This window comes from Indicator indicator, chromosome 4, assembly GCF_027791375.1.
Source record: "Indicator indicator isolate 239-I01 chromosome 4, UM_Iind_1.1, whole genome shotgun sequence".
Classification (NCBI taxonomy): Eukaryota; Metazoa; Chordata; class Aves; order Piciformes; family Indicatoridae; genus Indicator; species Indicator indicator.
The window spans coordinates 18,984,875-19,005,845 of NC_072013.1; the positions used below are offsets into that span (position 1 = coordinate 18,984,875).

General features: G+C 41.6%; 1 protein-coding gene across 1 annotated transcript in view; it reads right to left on the reverse strand.

Moving 5' to 3' along the window:
- ITPK1 (inositol-tetrakisphosphate 1-kinase) overlaps window positions 1–20,740 on the reverse strand; it is a 127,872-nt gene extending 107,132 nt beyond the window's left edge. Inside the window, exons 1-2 of the mRNA XM_054380696.1 lie at window positions 20,724–20,740; window positions 20,358–20,549 (exon numbers count right to left, since the gene is read on the reverse strand). Coding sequence (XP_054236671.1) covers window positions 20,358–20,452 — 95 coding nt within the window. The 5' untranslated portion in view covers window positions 20,453–20,549; window positions 20,724–20,740. The remainder of the gene's footprint in view (window positions 1–20,357; window positions 20,550–20,723) is intronic.
- Between the last annotated feature and the right edge of the window lie 231 nt (window positions 20,741–20,971).

Below are 20,971 nucleotides of genomic sequence, written 5' to 3' on the forward strand. Positions count from 1 at the left end.
ACACACACAGAGGGTGTTCTAATTCATCTGCCCTTGTTTTTGTTCTTAACTTATCCTAGACAGCAGCTGTTAGACCTATCGCTTCATCAGTGACTGAGCACATGTGTTTTAAGACTACAACTTTCCCAAATTTAGCCAGGGCATGCAGGAGTTGATATACAACCCCCAAAACACTATTACATTTTCTAACCAGACTGTCTTGTAGCCCAAATTTGGATCTGCTAGGGAGGTCTGCTCCAGTGCATAGCTCGAAGAACCAGATAATTTTTGGGCCTCCTCAGATTTTCTAGAAGCTGCCCTGACAAGCTAAATCATACCATCATACCAAAGCTCTGTTACTCATGCCCTCATTCTCTCTCTCAGGAAAAAAAAAGCCTAAGGCAAACAATTCAGCTGCATCTTTCACATTTGTTTCCCTTTATGGGCTTATCTACATTCTCTGGTACCTGCCCCTCCCATTACAACATTGGTGTGATCCCAGCACACTGATGAGTTTATAAAATTACCTAAACCCCTCTTAAAGGGAAAGATAAAAAGCTAGATTTCTATTCTAATCTACAAAATTACCATTGTCATTATCATTGCCAAGGAGGTGGATGTATAAACAGCGGATCCATCTTTGGGGTAAGAGCTGGAAAGGCAGACACAAAGGCACAGTAGCAGCTAGTTGTTCTTCTCTGGGTTATTTTTGTCTGGCTCCACCCTGAAACTCACTGTTCAATCCCAGTAATTGGCAGCAACTAATTAGAAGGAAAAATGCAAGCAGTTTATTAAATGTTTGATTAAATGTTGATTATATGTTTGATTAAACATGATCACAGAACAAATCTCCTTTGGACAAGCATACTCATTTTCTCTTGCTCACTTCTTTTGCTTGTAGACATAAGAGAGAAGAACTGTGGAGATGATGCCATACCACACACTGAGATTTCAACCCTATAGGTGACTGCACAACAGAGGGCAAGGAGAAGCTGATAATTCCTTTGCTGTTTCAGGTTGCTTTCCACGTTGCCCATCATTGGAGGCACACTAACTCCTCATGCTCTCTTTAGAGCCTTCACATTTGATTGGCGGGTGTCAATACAAGATCAGCTTAAAGATATACAGGATCCTGCCAGAGTTACATCATAGGTTAATTTGAGATACAACCAGCATAAAAGCAAGAGACTTGTAAGAAGGTTATAAATGTTAAGTTACTGCAATTCTGAAAGAGGTACAGGAATCATTACACATGCGAAAGAAATCCATATGAAGAGCTCCAAAGGTTGTTGAAAATTCTAGATGGATCCTTGAACTTCGTCTACAGAGGAAAGAGCTGCTTCTTCCTTCAATTTGCTGTCACTTAAGACACTTAAGTAACAGTTAATGAAAAGGACTGCATCATGTAATATTAGGATTTTACGCATTGAGAAATGAACATATTTAGCTTTCAATCTCTTAATAAAAAAAAATAACATTAGCTCAGAATATTTCCAGAAAGTCTTGTTTGTGAAGGCAGAAGAAAATTTTTGACCAAATGTCTGCTGTTACATTCCACTATCTGCAACAGCAGGATTTCTTATCCCAGGAAGTATTTTTCCCAGTCTGCATGTTTTCACAGCTCTTTGCACAACAGATCCATGCTGTCAGCCATGCTTCATAAAGAAGACTTCTCCACACCCAACTTTACGTAATCCCCTTGCACGTAGATGCTCAGCCTCACTGACTTCACTCTTGCACTGGGTGGGTATCATTTGCCTACTTGGACTTGCAAGGTTTCATGCTTGGTCAGCACACAGTCCACAGTAAGCTGCAAAACACACAGGCATCACCTTGAGGCCAGAAGCTATTCCAGCTTAGCAAAACCTTTCCTCTTCAAAATCATTGCAGTCGCCCTAAACAATAAATTTATGATGGTTATAAAATGATAATAAAAGCCTTGCAAAAGTTGCACTCTGAGAAGTCATGAACTGTCATCTTATTGGGACTACTCCCTTACAATTCAATGACATGCTGCTTCACCTCCAATTATTTTGTCTAATTAGTTTCCACATAAAAGTAAGAGTTGCCAGGTTTATGATTTTTTTTTCTCCAAGACTAAGTTGAGCACCTGCATTTTTTTTTCTTCATGTGAACTCTAGCATGACCAACCATAACGTGTAAAAGAATTCTTCCTCCAGCCTGGCCTGTGTATCTCTGTACCACTGCCCTAAGGTAGACACCAGAAAAACATCACCCCAACCTCACACAGACCTCAGACCCTCATGGCTGCAGACCACCCAGCACTCTCCAGAAGGCACAGCCAACCAAAAGTCCATCAATGTCAGCCTAACAGTATCAATGCCAGCCTTGATTTTGCAGCAGAATCCTCTCTCAAGGCCTGGCTTCAGGAGAAGGCCAATTGCAGTGCAAAGTACTAAAGAGCAAATTTTTTTTTTTTTAGCCAGCAATCACTGGCCTGCATATCAGTCACACATAATACCTACAGTTGTGATTACCAGTTTCAGATGGAGTTTGCAACAGCAGCTATGAGCTCCAGGACACTTTTAAACTACAGACCCTGCTTACAGAGGGTCTACTGCTTTATGTATAGCTTTGTCTTATTCCAGGATATCCAGTCAGAAGTAATGCTGGAAAGACAAAAGATCGTTTCATTATTATTTTATTCCATTGTTTCCATGTTGCGGTGTTCTCATTAGAAAAATCCTATAATTTTTCAGGAATATTTTCTCTGCTGAAGAATAACTTCTCTGCTTACAAGGAAAAACAGTCTACAGACAAGCAACTAGGAAATGAAAGAAAAATCTAAAACTTCGTTTCTGGCCATTTAAGGCCATGAACTGAGAAAGAATGAACAAGCCTTTATGTGAAAGGGCCCTTATGTCAAAATAAAATTTTGAGATTGTTAAAAGTAGCAAGACTTCCCTTTTTCAAGTATTTTTAAAATATTTCACTGTAAGTTAGGCCCTAACCCACAAGGTCTTGCATCCTAACTAACAATAAGCTGCTTAGAAATGCTTATGAAGATAACCTGCATGCTAAACTTGCTATTAAATTCTCTGCCTGTATGCAAGAGAGAACTACAGACAGAACACAGTATCAAAGATCAAGTTTCTTGCCATTTCTTCCTCAAATTTTACCACTGCCTTGGTGGTAGGGTTGCTCAAGATGCATTATCTAAAGTCTCTATCCACCTACAATCAGAGAGTTCTTGTGCTGTAATGTAATGGCACCAAGCCAAATGTCACCTTTCTAGTAGTGCACGTAGGCATGGCATGTTTATGCTGTCGAGTAACAAACACCTCCACTGATGATGAACACGCTGGAAGAATACAAGTGACAGAAGATGTGGATGAAGCTTTCCATTACAGACACTTCACACAGCACCACTGTTTCTTACAATGGACAAGACAGAGCAGAAAGGCAACTTCCAACAGGTCAAGAGCATGGGATATCTATGGGACACTATCAGTCTGAGCACAAAGTATGAACAGCTGCAATAGATTTCCTGAAACCATATGCATTACATCAGGGAAAGAAGCCATTACTAGTCCGCAAGTAACCCAGAAAATCACGGTGAACAGTACACGGTCTCTCTCAAAGCAGGACAACTCAACAACATGAACTTCCTTGAGAAGAAGTAGGAACAGCACCCCAACTTAAGCATGCACGAGCCTTGCCTCCGATCAGGAAGGGCATGGCAGAGCAGGCACATCAGTCTCCTTTCCTAGATGTGGCTCACAGCTGTCCATCTGAACACCAGCCAGGAGAGAAGGCAGTTATAGTGCCTTGTAGCCTAAAAAGCCTTCATTCTGGTTTGGGCATTTTTTATCTCCTGTGGGCAAGACAACTTCTTGAAATGTTCACATACACAGATTAATTGAACACAGTGTTCTGCAGGCATAGTGTTTTTAGTCTTGTAGATGAGGTAACTGACAAACAGAGCCCACCATAAAATACTAAGCTTCATCTAAAGCAAATTAACTATCCCCCTTGTTTTCCCTCGGGAACGTTTAGATTACACTCCTTGACTTTCACTGCTAGAATGTGATCTGGTTAGTGGTCACAGCTATATCCTCACCTCTAATGCAAGAGCCAAACTCTGCCTTTGCTGCCTGCTGGTCACTCAAATCAGCAATTATGCTATTTTTCAAGCATCACTTCAGACAACAAATCAAATTATTCTATTCTTCAGAAAACAGGAAATCCAGAGCCTCATTTAGAGGGGCAGGAGGGAAGGCACCAAAAAAAATCCCTAACAAACGAGTAGTTTCTTGGTACAATAGTGAACAGTAGCTTTCTTCAGGAAAAAGGCTGTAAAAAATACTTCATCTTTTGATTTTTAAATAAGCATGAAAAACCAAAACTGCTGCCCACTTTGGATACAACCCTCAGACAATCATTTGAGTCATTCAGACATTTATTACAAATAAAATTGTGTATAATAAACACAAAGGAGTAAAACTTTCCTGAAGAGCCAGACCCAGTAAACAACCTATAGATAGATGTGAAAGAAAATGAATCACTTCTGAGAAGCCATTTGTTTTTTGGTTCACAGCTAGACAAGTAAGTTACATAGCACCTTCTCAGGTAAGCTGCTATAAGAATTAAAGATTACTACTGTTGGAGAGGTCTTATTCCAAAGTTCCCATGTTAGGTAAACTGTTTTATCACTAAAAAAACCCAACCCTCCCATTAGCTCAAGCTCAATTTATTCACAACTTCCAGAGTTTTCATTCTGCTCTATTTCATCAGGTTTTGTGTGCCCTTGGAAAATGGCAACTACTTGCTCTATCTGCAGGGTTACAAGGGCCTTTTTGGAACTTGGGCACTCCCACGAGTAGAAGAGAAACATAAAAGCAAGAAAACACCACTTATCATTACCACTGTCTCTTCTGGGCTGGACTGGATCCTCCTTTCTGTCACTTATTTTCACCACAATTTAAAATAGCCAAGTTAAGAAAGTCGATGCAAGAAGATAAAATCCTAGCTTGGCAAAAGTTGTAATCAGTTCATCTGTATATGATAAACTGAAAACATTTACTAATTAATCAGGTCTGACAGAGAATAGCAATCAAGAGGGCTGAAAGTGTTAAAATACGTTGGGGTCCTCGACAACTGGGTTCAATCATATTTCTTTTATAGAAATAGCCAATAAGAAGCAGACAAATTTTAACAATTTGAATTTTTAATTTTGAACCATGCTTTGGAATAGACAGAAGCAAGAGCTGCTGACAAACAGAAAGATAAAAGTGATAAAGACTTCAGCTCCCCTTTGAGAGCCAGTGATCCATGAGCAGTGTGCAGTTAGTTCAGCCACATGACAGCATTCTGACAGGTTGGTATTATTCCTGCATTTGACAGGTAGAAGAAGTAATATACTGGGAAATTCACTGATTTCTTAAGTTACAATGAAGCCCGCTACAGAGCCAAAAGCCAACCCTGTTCTGGCTGCCCAGCCTATGTCTCTATTCTTTCTTGCTAGAGAGAATGATATTCTCAGAGAATATGCCTTGATACAGAAACTCCCTGTACAACCCCAACCCCAATGAAGATTTAAACACATTTCAATTGTTTGCAGTTCATCCATGCATGCTTAAGACTTTACTCATATTTCAAAGCTATCTGGGCGACATGCTTCAAAACTCCCTCGTAGTCAAACTACACATTTACAGTACAGCATCCAATACTAACATCAGGTATTTTGAATAAACAATTTATTTTCCTGAGATGTTGAAAGAGAGGGAGGAAGAGAAGGGTAAGAATTTTCATACTCAAAACCACAGAGAATGGGAAAAACACCCCAAGAACACCTAACCCCTTTTTTCATTTCATCAAAAGAAGGTCAAACTTAACTGAAAAAGAACTTTCATCCATATTCTTCTAGAAGACGCCAACAATTATCCCCTCAAGGCAAAAGTGGCTGCTGAAAACACGACCCCCAGACATTACTGTTTTAAAAAGTGAAAACTATTTAACCAAGAACATTCTCCAGCACAAGTCTTCCTTTACTGTAATATTAGCAGCACTACTAGGCTCCTTCATTCTGCCTGGATCAGCCCCAAACAACTGGCAATCTAATTCAATTTAATGGGAAGAGAACAGGAAGATTTTACATTGACATGCACCCTTTCCAGAAACAATTATCCTGTATTTCAGGTTTCACTACCAGCAGCAACAAGTGTGCTAAAAATCTATTCCCACAAGGAGCTTTCACATCCACATATCAGTCAACACAAAAAACAGTGACAGCAGCACTAATAAGAAACAGGAAACTCAAATATTACACTTGGTCCTACAAAAACACTACCGGATGCTTCCCTAGGCCAAGTAGGCACTTAGAGTACTTTCAATTGCACCATGGTTGCATGTTTCATTTAATACCTACCATGCTTTTGATTCTTGGCCATCAATCATTATTATCAAGCCATTACATCTTTTAAGTGCCTGCTCTCTATAGTTATGGTACAACAAAACAAGGATAAACCAGCAAAAGAAGACCATATGTTGATTCTAAGTTTACAACTGAACTTGTGCCACTGAACAAACTCCATTTCTATCCTTGTCTCTCAGGCTTTCCAATCAAAACAAAACCAAACCAACCAACCAAAGAGCAGACAAACAAAACCACCTCTCAACACCAAGTATATCCAGTTCCCAAGGAATCCAGCTACAAAGATTTCCAACAGCTTCAGAAGAAGCTGGACTAGGTCAAGGTCTGCAACCACGCTCAGATCTCAACAAGACCAAGCAAAGTCAGCACCTTAACAAGTTAAGTGCTTTTGAGAATTCTCAGCCTAATTCATATGTAAGGATTACTACTTTAGGCATAAGCACTTGTACAGAGAACTCGACCCCCTTCTAATTCATCTACAGAACAACAGATTTAGAATTAAATTACTTTGTTTCCAAATTCTTTGCCTAAGATACAAACCAAGCATTTTAATTAAGGTCTCCTAACTGCAGTTACTGTAATTTGGGGTAGGGAGGAAACATGTAATACTTCCACAGTCCACTGGTACCAAAGCTAACAAAGGGGAAAAAAGGTACTGTAAAAACACATTAGCCATAGTAAATGCTCTAGACATGTTCTGTGGTTTCAGAAACACATTTTCCAGTTTGAAAAAGGCTCTCTCGTCTGGTTCTACAGATCTTTTTCACAATGGCAAAGAGGAGAGACTAGGCACAAGGGAAAAGTCAGGCAACTTTTGTTAATGTTTTCTATAGCCAAAGATAAAAGAAACATCCAAAAATACTGGTTTTCTTCAGTAATCCCTTGCAATTAGAGCTACACTGTTTCATTACCACTGCAACAATACAAAAGGAAAACCTGCGAAAAAGGAAGAGGATTAAGCATTACATTTTACTAGATTATTCAAGACAAATGAGTGATCAAATCACAGTACAAAAATATTGTGTCAATCCCCATACAAACAATACCTATTGTGAGCCAAGATGCAGCACTGAGCTGATCAGGAAACTGCTTAACACAGCAGCACAAAAGCGAGAAAAAAAGTCTTACTAGAAAAGCTGGTGGTTGGCACAATGCACATGGAAGTGATTGTCTGCTGCATACATAATTCTGAACTGTGCACCTGAGTTTATTACTTAGAGAAAAAAGACAGAACTCCCCAACAACTATGTTTTCCTTAATCAATAACTTCTGGTTCCTTCCTGTATGATTCTGGGCTCCAACAGGCAGAATCCTAGTTGACTCAAATGAGCACTTGCAACCCACCAGCCTCTTTGAAACATTCAAAATTAAAACACAGCAGCTGACCAGCAGCAGTCAAGTCTTCTCTACTCTCCAGAGCCTTCTCAGGGAGACATAAGCTTATATGCTAAAGATTCGTGTGATTTGATTACAAAATCCAGAATGAGGAATAACCTGTTATATACTTTAAGGAAAAGATACCCAAGAGGGGCTTTCAGTTAGAGTTAGACCAGACAATAGTAAGACCCACTGTTTCTACTGAAAAAAAAAAAAGAAACAAACCACACTTCTGATCCACAAGAAAGCTTGACCTTGAGATGCAATGCTATTTGAAAAACAGGCAATCCATCACTAACCAGTAAGCAACAGAAGGGAAGATCACTGCCCTATAGCATACATAAAAAGCGAAGCCACAATCACATTGCAGTAACAGAGGAATCAGAAGGGAAACCAGCTAGAGAGTTTCTGAAACAAAGTTAGCCCCCCAACAAAAGCAATTTAAACTTGTGTGTGTCTATAACCAAAGGTTTTTCACTTTACTGAATTGTGAATAAAACACAACTCAATGCATAAATTCTCTCAGATGCTGAAAACTGAGGGCATAAAATAGCATCAGAAAGACTAAGAAAACAGAGTTCAACACCCTATCTAGCACTAAGTCTGTACTTCATGTTTCTCAAAGCATGCTAAAATTTTGGTTTTATGAAGGCCAGGAAAAAGGTCAAAAATGCTACTGCTTGACAGAGTCCCTGGATTTTGATTTATTCCTTGAGACAGAAATAAAGGTTACACCAAAACGTCAAGCCCCAAAGTCAAAACATAACCCCATTCAGTGCCTGTCCACCTTCAGAGCAATCTTTTCCTCCTGTAGCCCCAGCTCCCACTTGCAGTCCATGCAAGCAGGAACAGCTAAAAGTGTAGCACAAACCATTTTCTCTCCACAGATTAAAGCTATTTTAAAAGGCAGCAGTTTTGAAAAAGAAAACTGAGTGACAAAGGGTCCCAGTCGATTTTATCATCACATGCTCTTTACACAGCACATGGTCCTCCAACCCAGTGTGCTGGCAATGATATTTCTCCCCTTTTGTGCCTTCACCTTTTCTGCCAGATACAGGGTGCAGGTCAGCAACTACAATTCTCTTTTTCCATCATCCTTTCATCAGAATAGCAGACTTGCTTAGTTTCTTTTTCCCCTGTCCTCCTCCACATGCGCTTTTACGCACACTTTTATAGGAGTTTTCTTTCACTGCTTGAAAACTGCCAGATTGACAGCTCCAGCGAATTAAGCACCCTCTTTGTCGGCAAAACAAGAGCAGCACCACAGGCAACCTCAGAACAAGCTCCCTCTATCCTCCTCTTCCCACCCCTCCGACTAGCAAGCATATCTGAATGCTGAGCTTCACACACAGCTCTATCACACCAGGGGGCCTCGTAAAGCCTCTCGATAATGTGGTTTACCCAAATTATCTCACAGGACACTAACACTACAGCCACATGTGATGCAAACATCGCAAGTCAACACATTGTCAGCATGCACCTGTGCCAGACATCACAGTAACTCTAAAACCATTAGGCTGGTCTGAGTGCATGAGACTGACTGGCAAAGAAAAATCTGGTTTAGACTCACCAATGTGAAAGACTGCTGAGTTGAAGCAGTTCTCAAAGCCATACTTGAAACTACAGAAAGGCAATGTTAACAGAAAACAGAAAGAGCAGAAAAATTCAATGCTTTCAGTATCGGACAAGATACTTGCAGATTTTATTTGAAGTGTATATTTGCTATTAATGCTACAGAGACAGGGCTTCTGTTACACCTGCAGTACTAATACTGTGCTTCATGTTTGGAGAGTGCTTCCCTTCTACACTACCACTTAACACAGTCAGGCAGCAAATATGAATCTGGACACTCTCTTCAATTACAAGGGTCTTCTATTCCACAAAACCCTTGATTGTAAATCACAGATTAGCATGCACGAGATGAAGTTAGAAGCTGGCTGCTAAGCTGTACCTGTTTTTAGTCCCTCGTCCCTCTTTTGCAAGAATTGTTAGCCAGAAAGAACATCTGACTTCTGAACTTCTTACAAGACCTTGACTGAAATGACTGTTTAAAAAAATAAACGAATCAAGAGCCAGGGTGCTCTTTTTTTGGTAAAATGTGTGTATACATACATACATTTAAAGAAAAACAAATACATACATACATTTAAAGAAAAACAACATTCCTCTACCGGTTTAAAACAAACAAAAAGAACAAACACACACAAAACAAAACACCAAGAAAAACACCCCACAACACAGCATAAGCAACTTTATATTTGCTCATGTTTTACTCTCAGCAGAACCAGTGAATAGCCAACAAGTGCTGATAGCTTCCTTACATTCATATGATGGCAGGAAGGAAAGTGAGTTCAAAACTGTATTAAAAGGTTTGTGTGGAGCAGATCCATCTCTGGCTATTAAACATGGTACTATGGACATAATTCACTGCCAAAGTCTGTAGACCAGTGATTGACAGAAGGCAAGAGGATCTGCCAAGGAGAAGATGAGCACATTTGTTCTGTGCCTCACAGTTTATAAGAGCATCTGCTACAACCACCACTCAGGTCCTGGTTGACCATGTTCAGGTCTTTTTGGCTGGCCTCATGCTCTTTGTCCAGCCTGTCAACGAAAAAAACTGCAAGCAGTTCAGGTTTCTCCTACGAAACTAATGAACTTGTACAGGAATAACCTTGCCATTACCCCATACCACCCTCTTACCCTTCAAATGGCAGTAAGGAGAGCCTATACTAGCTGCACTGGTACAAAACTCCAGTGATAGCTGGCAGAGAGGGCTGGATCTTCAGCCTGTAAGATCTCCCGAACAGAGATTATTACAAGTTTTTGTAATACAAAGGAACTGCACGTTCCTTAACAAAGAAGCACGTATTCATAGCTGTATGGCATGCAGAAAGAGCTAAAGAGCAACAGTTATCAGTATTTATATTCATTTCTGTGGTTTGGTTTTTAAATACAAGGAAATAAGCAAGATTCCCACTGAAACACACCTAAAAAAATAACATATTTGATCAGGGTTAAGTGGTCACTGCTGGACTCACTAAAATATAACATACTGCTGAAACATGCAGTGTTTAGTAGGCCACCTATACAAATGATGACACCTTTCATTTCTGTAGTGAAACCAGGCTGACAAAGTAAGGAATAAGTTTTGTCATTACTCCAATTCTTTTAACCACAAAAGTCATTTCATAGTGCAGCACTGTGGCTGCAGATGGGGCAGGCGTGGCATGTCACAAGTGGACCTTTATCATATCATTTCCTTCCAGTGCCATTAATCACCCCACACATCGCTTGTTGTATCAGCTATTAACCAGTTGCCCTGACGTGCAGATAACTTTATCAAGGTCAGGCAGAATCATTACTAAGCCCTACAACATGCAATGACAAATGTCTTGTTTTCAAGTAATTCCCTGAACTATTTCCTCCTGCTGCAATGGAACACATCACACTGCTGCATACACTGATCCATACGTAGTATCAGGGGAAAAATTACAGACAGCAGAAAAAGTCACAAGCACTTTAAAACACACAGTTTCAGAAAAGCACAACTGTGTCTCTTACAGTCAAAACATTCAACTCAAGCAAGGTCTCTTTTAGCCCAGCAGTACTCTTAAGGAAAGCCTTGATCAATGTGCATGCTCCTTCATGATGTTGTCTGACAGGACCAATGTGGGGCTTATGAATGATGTCCAGGAGCATCCCAGCTTCTCAGATCAAGATTTAGTATTTTGTCTTTTATTACAGACATGTCTCATTCAAGCATTTTTCCTTTTTTGCTGGGAGCATCATGGAGAATTCAGTTTCAGAACCCAGACCAAGCATGCAGAACCAATGTGTTACAGAAAGGAAGGACTGAAGATGACTTGTTGACAAGGAGAAAGAAAAGCCTGTGTGAAGTGTGATGAAGAGACAGCCTGTTTTTTGAGAGGAAGGACCAGCTTCAAATTCTTCCAAGCAAGCACGCATGACTCAGCAGTATGTGACAAGACAAAATGAGACATAAATCTTCACTAACTGGCATCTGAGCAGAGAAGATTAAACAGCTCAACATGAACTGAATCTGCTTCCAAGTTCTGGGCCTGGCTCTGCCAATGACTTTCCTAAAACATTATTAGACTTAGAAACACAACCCTCCATTCTACAGATCAGAAGCCTGGGAGCCCTCAGAGCAAACTCAATGAGTGCATAGCCTCTGCCCACACAGGTAGTAGCCTGGCTGTGGAAAAGAGTGGATTTCTGCATTGGTTCCCAACTCACAGGAATTAATTGACAGAATTTGTATGAGTGACAATCACACCGTGGCCCAAACAGCCCAAGTGCTGCAGCTGAGAGGAAACAGAACTATAATTAAAGGCATTTTATTTGGAACTACAGGGTATCCCCCCCCCTCAGTGAAACTCAGTAATTTTGAAAGTCATTCTTAAAGTATGTGTTTGTGCTCCGAGTAGGATCTCTCTCTGCAGAGGGAGAATGCTAATAGTATTTGTTCAGTATTTGGACAGTATGGAAGTATCAGCAGTTTCTTCCTTGATCATATAAAAGGCGTAACTCCTGATGAGAGTTAAATTCCATCAGTACAAAACAAACTATTGTTTCGAGGACTGACCACAAAAATTAGAAAAAGAAGATAACCAGACAGAAGAGAGTTTGTTCCACAGCATTACAGCACAGATATGCCCAGCACAGGTGCTTATTCTATCTATTTATATGTTTATTTTAGCGTGTTTCACGTGCTCTACTTCCTTGGTTTTTTGGAACCTGTTCAAGAATGTCAACTCACCGAAAAGTATCAACTGTGGGGCTGTTGGCACATTACATGGTTAATATCAGGGGATACACTGTCAATCAGTGGTTCCCAGGTGCAGCACATTAAAGCAGAGCAAACGCTTTGTCACCCCTGACACCACCCTCAGGCTGAGCCTAGATACTCCAAAAAGCTGCACACATTTATTAGACTGTGTGCCTGGAGTTCAAGGCATGACTCCCGAATTAGTGAAGTAACTTTAAACTACTTAATGTACACAAACCACTGTTTCTCAAGCATCTTTTGCACTATTAAAGATTGAACCAAACTAGAGACAGTAGTGACCTCAGGAGAGGTCAACATCTTCTGACTTGAAAACAGGGCATAGGCCCATGTCATGCCAAGCATGTTTGTCCAAGTCGTTCCTAGAAGTTGAAGAGATATTCCATTGCCTACCTAGACAATCACAGTATCTTTTCCATTTATCTATCACCCCTCCTTCTTGCCACAGCTGAAGGCCACTACTTTTTGTTCTGTGTATAATGGAACTGGAGAATACACTTGTTTTGTTGGTTTTTGTTGGTTGGTTGGGTTTTTTGGGGAGGAAAGGGGGCTGTGTTCAGTGTTCGTTGGGGTTTCCTCTTTTTTTTTTCCTGTAACAGCTTTTTACAGTGTCCTCCTCCTCTTTATGTTGAGTAACACAGTATTTTCAAGACCTCTGATCCTTCTCACTGCTGTCTTTCAGGCAGTCTCCACCTGACCTGCTTTTTCCTTGAAATGTTGTGCCCCAAACCGAAGGCAATACGTGAGGCTACTGCAGCAGCAACCTTATCAGTGCTGTGCAGAACACAGGCATTACTTCATGTGCCTTGAAAGCCCTGTTCCAACTTAACATACCCCAAGATTCGCTTTTTTTGTTGGCAATGCCGTCAATTTGTATTCAGCCTGCAATGTGCAAAAGAACACAGATCTTTCTCTGAAGAGATACCACCTGACCGAGCCTGTTATTGGTCCTTGCTGCATATCAGTTCAAACAGGTTGTGGTAAAAGGATGTACCATAAGGAGGATGCAAACTTCCTGAACCTGAGGTAAATGATTGCTAGACCATGAAACAAAGTGGCTCTGAAAGAGTGATTGTTATGTTCATGAAATGTTCCCATGAAATGGTTCTGCAAGCTTTTTCCAAGAAGGATGCCTACCAGTAAGTGCTCTCAGAGACAAAGAAAACACACATATATCCACTTCTGCCATGTCAAGGCTTCTCTACAGACTCTTGGAAGGAGTAGGAACACAGAAATACAGACAACTTTTCCTCCAAAAAATATAAGGGTGTTTTGCTACTACCACAAACACTTTTCATGTCTTAGCATAACTTCTACCATTAGGTTGGTTTCAGTTTGAAGTCTTTATTAGAGCTGATGTCTAAGAAACTTATCCACCCATCCGGCACCCAGTTACTTCTCAGGGTATAGTATTTCAGACTAACACAAGCAACAATGGGAACTATTGATCAACACACCTACGTTTTATTTTTATGGCTTTTAAGGCTGTAAAAGCTAACCAGTACAAGCCAAGCATTTAACAAAAGCAGTATTTAGGGGGTTTTGTGGGGAATTGGGGTTAACAAAAATCCCCCGAGTTCTTCCTGGAAAAAATATGCAGTATACTTCATGGACTGCTATATAAAGAAACAGATTAATTTAATACCCTCAAACCAGCATTATTCTTAAATCTATCTTAAAACTCATCTTTAAGGTCTTGTGTACAGCCCACGGCACATGAGACCAGAAATAACGTTTAAAAGAGAGACATACAGATTCACAACATTTGCAACAGTGTTTATCATTTTATGATAGTTTACTAAACAGAGTAGCTTCTCCTATTGCTAAAGGAAGGCATAACTGTTAAAAAAAATAAATGGGCAGAAGTTGAACAATTAGTTTAAAAACAAACAAAAACCCAACCAAGCAAACAAACAAAAAAACCCACTAAGTTTGAGTCACATAGAAATTTAAATTAGGCATTAAATTAGCCACACTAATAATCTGGTAGGAAAAAAATCATTGGTTGCTATGTCATCAGACTGATCCAGTATCTACATCAAAACAGCTTCATTATAACTCAATTAAAAAAAACCACACACCAAAACAACCTAAAGAAAAACACAAAACAAATAAATAAAAAAAAACAACCAACCAAACAAAAAAACACCAGAGTGACTCGTCATACCAAAGTGCTCTTGAGGACAAGTGATATATGCTCTAACAGGAGCTACTTCCTCCCAAAGAAAAGTACACTCCCTTGCATAAACCCAAGACCTGCTGAACTGATGCAGGTAGCAATTAAAGAACGTCGTATCAAGTTTCAGAAGTCTTCAGCAGTGGGCAGCACCTGGGAATCCAAACCAGACCAAGGCAGCGCAGCTTCTTGTGCGTCAATGAACGCTATCAGTTTGCCACGGTGGATCTCCCAAAGAGGGAAGATGACAATTTGGCTTGCTTACTAAAAACTACAATTGGGCTGTACCAGAAGGCCTTTTGAATTACCTCACTTCCCTTTTGTTTTGTGGGGAGAATTCGATTTTCTTGGAATTGCTATTATTTCCCGATTACTTTTTCCTCCCAGATGCTCACCTTGCTTTTATGAAAACCACAGTACAGTAAAAACTGATCATAAATAATCTGGACATTAAGATGTACAAGCACAGTTCTTATCAAAGGTTAGGGCTGGGCCAGCCACTAAATGAGTGACAGATGCTCTCTTATGAACTCTTTTCCCTTCCCAAAGGGGAAGGAAAAAGGAATAAGGGAGAAAGACTTATGGATTGGAAAACTAAAACTACTTTAATGAAAACAATAACAACAAAATAAACTATACACAAGCCAATACTGAACCCAACTCCCCAGTGGCAAATACCTCATTGTGACGTTACCACTGGGGGAGAAGTCCTAGACTCAACTCGTTGGCAGATGGGAATCAGATTCAGGGACTCATGGATCAGGATCAAACGCAAAATGGACAGAGCCCTCCCAGAATACCAGTCATTGAAAAAGAGCTCAACTCCTGCGATACCCCAGCCCCACACTGATGATGATGTATTCAGAACAGAACACCCTGCTGGTCACCCCAGGGCCATCCAAATTGTTCACTTCTCCCTGCAGGTGCAGCCTCCACCCCCAATATAGCACACAAGACTCAGCAGTGACCCCAGCCTGCATACCAATCCTTGGTACCAACCAGAAGCATCAAATACCACCACCAGCAGAAGCAGACACTGCCCACAAAAGTACGCAACCCATCTCAAAGTGCAGCCACCCAGAACAGACAAAGCCAAAAAGCAAAACCACCAAACCAAATCTGCTCTGCTCCAACCCAAACCAGGACAGTTCCTCTGTCTGTCAAATTGCAGGATTTATCACGACAGATTATATCTTCAGGCAACTCCCTGACTTCTTTACTATTCTCTACACATTGGGAAGAGGAAATTGAGTCATCATGTATATAGCTACCACATTGCCATGCAAACTTAAGAGTTTCACATGTGAATGCTATTGCCCAAAATAACTGAGAAGTAGCTTACCATTCAGCATGAGGTAAATTTAATTTGCCTCCTCTTGGATGAAGCATATTTAACTTCACCTCATATCACTGTGACTTACTCACGTTGCCATAACCTTACTGCCTCATCTCTCTGTCTCCCAGAAGAGACTATGTTAACAGATGACACGCAGGACAACCACCAAGGAAACTGAGGCTTTCATAAAGCAGACATTTTTAAGTGGCTGCACCTCACTAATCTGAACTGGTGCCAAAACACACAGAGCTCATTTTCTGACCAGATACACAAATTTTTCTGTACCACCACCACCACTCCTTGCATAATGTGAACAGAAATTTTTGATTCACAACATCCAGAGAGACCTGGCAGTACATCTATACATATTTTACAAAAGGGTAATATGGGTATCCAAGAGTCTTTACCACCACCTGCAATTTAGAACAGAGCTCTGACATCTCTGCGATGGAACAGGGCATCTCCATTTCCCTAACCTTGTATTAGCACTCATGCACCTGCACAGCAACAATCACTCCAAGGTCAATGTGATGAGCAGGGAACTGACTGGACTGAGAGTCTTTGCCAACTGCATAACCACTAAACCTAGCCTTAAACAGAGGACAAAGCTAAGCAGCTATAGGAAGAAGGAACTGTTCCTTTCGGCAGTGGCAGGGACACATGACAACGTCCGAACTACATGCTTACATCACAGGCTCCTAAATTCTCAGTCAGGAGTCCACAGAAACCTTGTCTTACTTTTTAACAGGCTATAGATAATTTATTTTTCACCAGCTGCCAGCTACCTAAAGCTCTGTGCCATCACCTTGGTGGAGCTGAATGTAAAGACACACAGGAAAGTCTACTTCAGATGCACCACACCAGGCATTTGCACACTGGAGTCCTATAAGGGGTCCTACTGTGGGAAATGCAGCTGTAACATATATGCTAGCATGCAGATAATAGCAATTTCAACATAAATTATGGCATCCTAGTAAAAAGCACAGGACAACTTGGCAGCAGTAGTTTCTTAAATTGCCTCCCATCTAATAAATTCCCTGAGGAGAAAAGAAGCCTATACCAAATGCCCTGTTCTACACAGAAGAGTTCAACTCCATATTACATCTCAAACAGGAATGCCCATACATCAGTGAGTGAAACAGACTCTCTTGTCCCCACTGAGACTGTATCAATGACAGAAAGGAACATAGAAGTCTTACTTCAACAGCTTACGTAGAAAAGAGTTGCTGGGTAGAAGTGAAAACCACTGTGAGAAGCAGAGATCAGAACTGAGGACACTCCTCACCCCAGAGGGATGACCCTTGCCATGGTGCTACAGGCAGAGCATGGAAGATGGCTATCCAAGCACTGGGGAAGGGATCTCCCATTCCTCCCTATACACAGTGGCAGGTTCAGGCAGAGGATGGAAATGAGCCTAGCCCATATTCTGGTTCAGCCTCCCTTAGGAGACCCTAAAGGTACAGGTGAGCTCAAAGGCCTTTGATACAAAGAAGCTTACCTTGTGGGTACAAAGCTCAGGCAAAAGCCCCAAGCAACTTTTGCCTATGACATTTGTAACCAGGACTTTACATAACCATGTAAAATTTTTAAGAAAAGAAGGCAAGTGACTGTAAGTTGTATGGTAACAAACTAGAAAAATACAGATGCCAAAGATTAAGAGGGAAACCCATTGAAACCCAGCAGCCTAAGGTTCACTTTAAAGATAGATACAAACATGAGGAAAGTATTTTAAGTTCCTGCCCAGTCTTTGTGGAGCAGAAACCTGAAGGCAGACATGCCTGTCCCGCAAAGCAGCACCTTAACTCACAGCAGCACCTGGTCCACTCATGTCTCATTTCAACTAGGACAATATAACAGCATTTCAGCTGCTACAGAAAAAACCTGGAACCACTCCTAAGAAAGTGGTCCAGCACTTAGACTACCTCTCAGAGGATGGTTCAAATAGATTTTGAAATGTCTGTCCTTGATCCCTCTAGACACCAGCGTTTTGCATTAGAAGTGGCTGCCCTGGCAGACTCCAAAGAAGCAAAGACTTTTCTCATCCTAGCATAGTCCTGATACTCAGCATGCCTCAAGAGCTCATTAGGAGGCTTCTCTTACTTTCCTGGATTATACAACCGCTTCAGCGCAAACCCATACAAACAAAAGTGAACTTTGTAGTCATCCAGAAAGTATATCCCTAGGCAACAAGCACATAAATTCCGAGTAACAGTCACCATAAAGTACAAAGAGTAGACAGATACACACGTAGTCCACACTAATGCATGAATCACTGTACAGGAATGAGTCCACTGGCTTTATTTCCTACCATACACAGTATTTCTGCTAAGATGTACGTTGAGCCTGGCACCACTTTTTCTACAGCAACAAAAGCTTACAAACACACAAGCAACCAAATAGATATTATGCATAAGTTCTTTAAATCTTTGCCTATATGAATGAAGCTTCCCACTGGTGTCAATGGAAGTTACTAGGAAGCAAAACAGAGCATGCTCCAGTGACTGTACTGATCTTTAAACCAAATACTTAACTCATCTTTCGCAGAAAGGCTAATATTTAAACTTTTAAAAATATTAAAGCATAACTGAACAGACATATCTATCCAATGCCTGCAAACACTATTCAAAGTGAGCACAGCCTGTGTGGAATGAGATAGCCTAATTTTCATCAAGAAATTAGTAAAGTGTAGCAAGACAGATTTTGGGGTCAATTTTCTCAGCACTGTGAGGACATAAAACTATTAATAAATTTCTACAGTATACATAGAAATTGTAGATCTGTGTTATGCAACACAAGTGTAATGAAATTTCTGAAGTAGAGAAAAAAGAGAGACAAGGACAGTGAAGAACAGAAAGTCAGTTCTGGAGATTTCTAACTATAAGAATATTGAGAATGAAAGACAAACCATTACAAAAAGCTTTTCATGCATTTTTTTGAGATCAGCTGTTGCTTCTGGGCATGAAAAAGCATATACCAAACCTCAAGCTCCTCAAAATGACATTTTTCTTAGGGTTATTAGAGGTCAAAGTGCATTTCTGAGTGTCACAAAAACCAATCGAAAATCTCTTAGGCAAGGTCAAAGCCTGGCATTACTCACCTAGAAGTATTTTACTTAGAGAATCACAGGAACTTTAAAAATACGTTGAACCAGAATGTGCAGCCTTTTCTAAACTTTAAAAAACTCTAAGTTTTGCTGAAGTTTGACAGAGAGAACACAGAATGCCAAGAATACAAGCTGATGTAAAAGCTTCTGTTGCTTTCTCGAAATAGTTTTGTTTCCTCTGCCTCCATGTTCACAGAAAGGAGTAAGTGCTGCCAACAGAAATTTCACAGGGACTGCTGTTTCTAGCGTGACATGGTTTAATAAAACGTATTTGAAGTATTGTACAATATATTCTGAAAAGTTTGAACAAACTTCACAGAAACTAGGAACATGGATTACTTATAAGATTTTCAGTTATCAAAATTTCTTTCATACACTTGTTACAAATATTATTAGGCAGTAGTAAGTAAACGCTGTTATTCAGTATCAGAAGCTGTAATGTATGTGTCACAAGATCCTGGACCCACCTGGAATTTATACTTCCAATTAAATAGTAAAATTGTGTAATAAAGTAGATATATTATCCTCTAAGCTATTTGGATAAAGTCTACTTACAGCTTATCAAACTAACCTTTACCTCTAGGACTGCAGAAAATAGATGCAGTTATACCACTTTCAGACATCTCATTCATCTCTCAAGTGAATACAAGCTCACTCAGGGGTTTGTATACCCTAATTTTACGTGGGTTTGCACCACATCAAGAAAAGCTATTTTCAGTCATTTGACTCTTGCTAATAATAACTCAATTTCAGCTCTGAATCTTAGTCTCATTTGGGGGTTTCGTGGACCTTACTATTTCACAGGGAATACTAGAGACTTCTTGACAAGAGGTGACAGAAATGTACCCAGGCAGCAGACCAGGCCAGTGCTGGGCCCTCACTCATGCACACGATGCGCATCGCCCCGGCTCGAGCCTCCCGGGATTGAGTAGCCCAGGTGAGCAGAAGGCAGAAGACCTCAGACGCGGCCCTGCGGGCGCCGAGCAACGCGCCTGGAAGACGCTGGCCAGCCCTGACTCCCCTTGGTCCGAGCAAACAGAGCCAGCTGAAGGGAATCACACACCGAGAACAAAACGCCCGACGGCCGCCGCAAACCACGGCCGAGCCCGGAGTGGCCCGCGGCCGCCGCGCCCCTCGGCCGCCGCCCCGGCGCTCCCCGCGGCACGACGGCGGCCGCCTCCTTACCGGCACAGCTCGGCGAAGGCCTGGAAATTCAGCTTCCTGATCTTCTTCTCACTCAGCCAGTAGCCCACCCGCTTCCCTTTCAGAAAGGTCTGCATAGTGACGGCCTGGAGAGGTGGCGGCCGCCCCGCCAGGAGGGGTATAAGCCCACGGAACAGCCCGGCTACCGCTCACACTCGGCGCCTTCAAGCAACGCTTCAGTAAAAGAAGAGAAAGGAAAATCAGTCGGTTGCTCACGGAGGACTTCGGCACTACCCCCCCACCCGCCCAAGTCGCGCCGCTCTACCGAGCCAGGCGCAGCATCCGTCGCCGCCGGCGAGCGGGGTATAGCCCCCAATAGGCCTTCCCCACACCGGGCAGGCAGCTCACCGAGGCGAGCAGCAAAGGTGCCTCTGCCGGCAAGGAAGCCTCTATCCCCGCCCGCCTGCTGCCAGCCGTGGCGCGGCCAGCCGAGCAGGCATGCAGCCCCTGCTGCTCGTCGAGCAGCACCCACCGCCGCTCCGCGCCCCGCCGCCCCTCTGCTGGGCCGCCGCCACCCACACAGACCCCGCCGCGGAGCTCGCCTCCGTGCCCGTCCGCCGCTGCTGCTGCTGCACGGCCGCGGTGCAGCTGCAGCC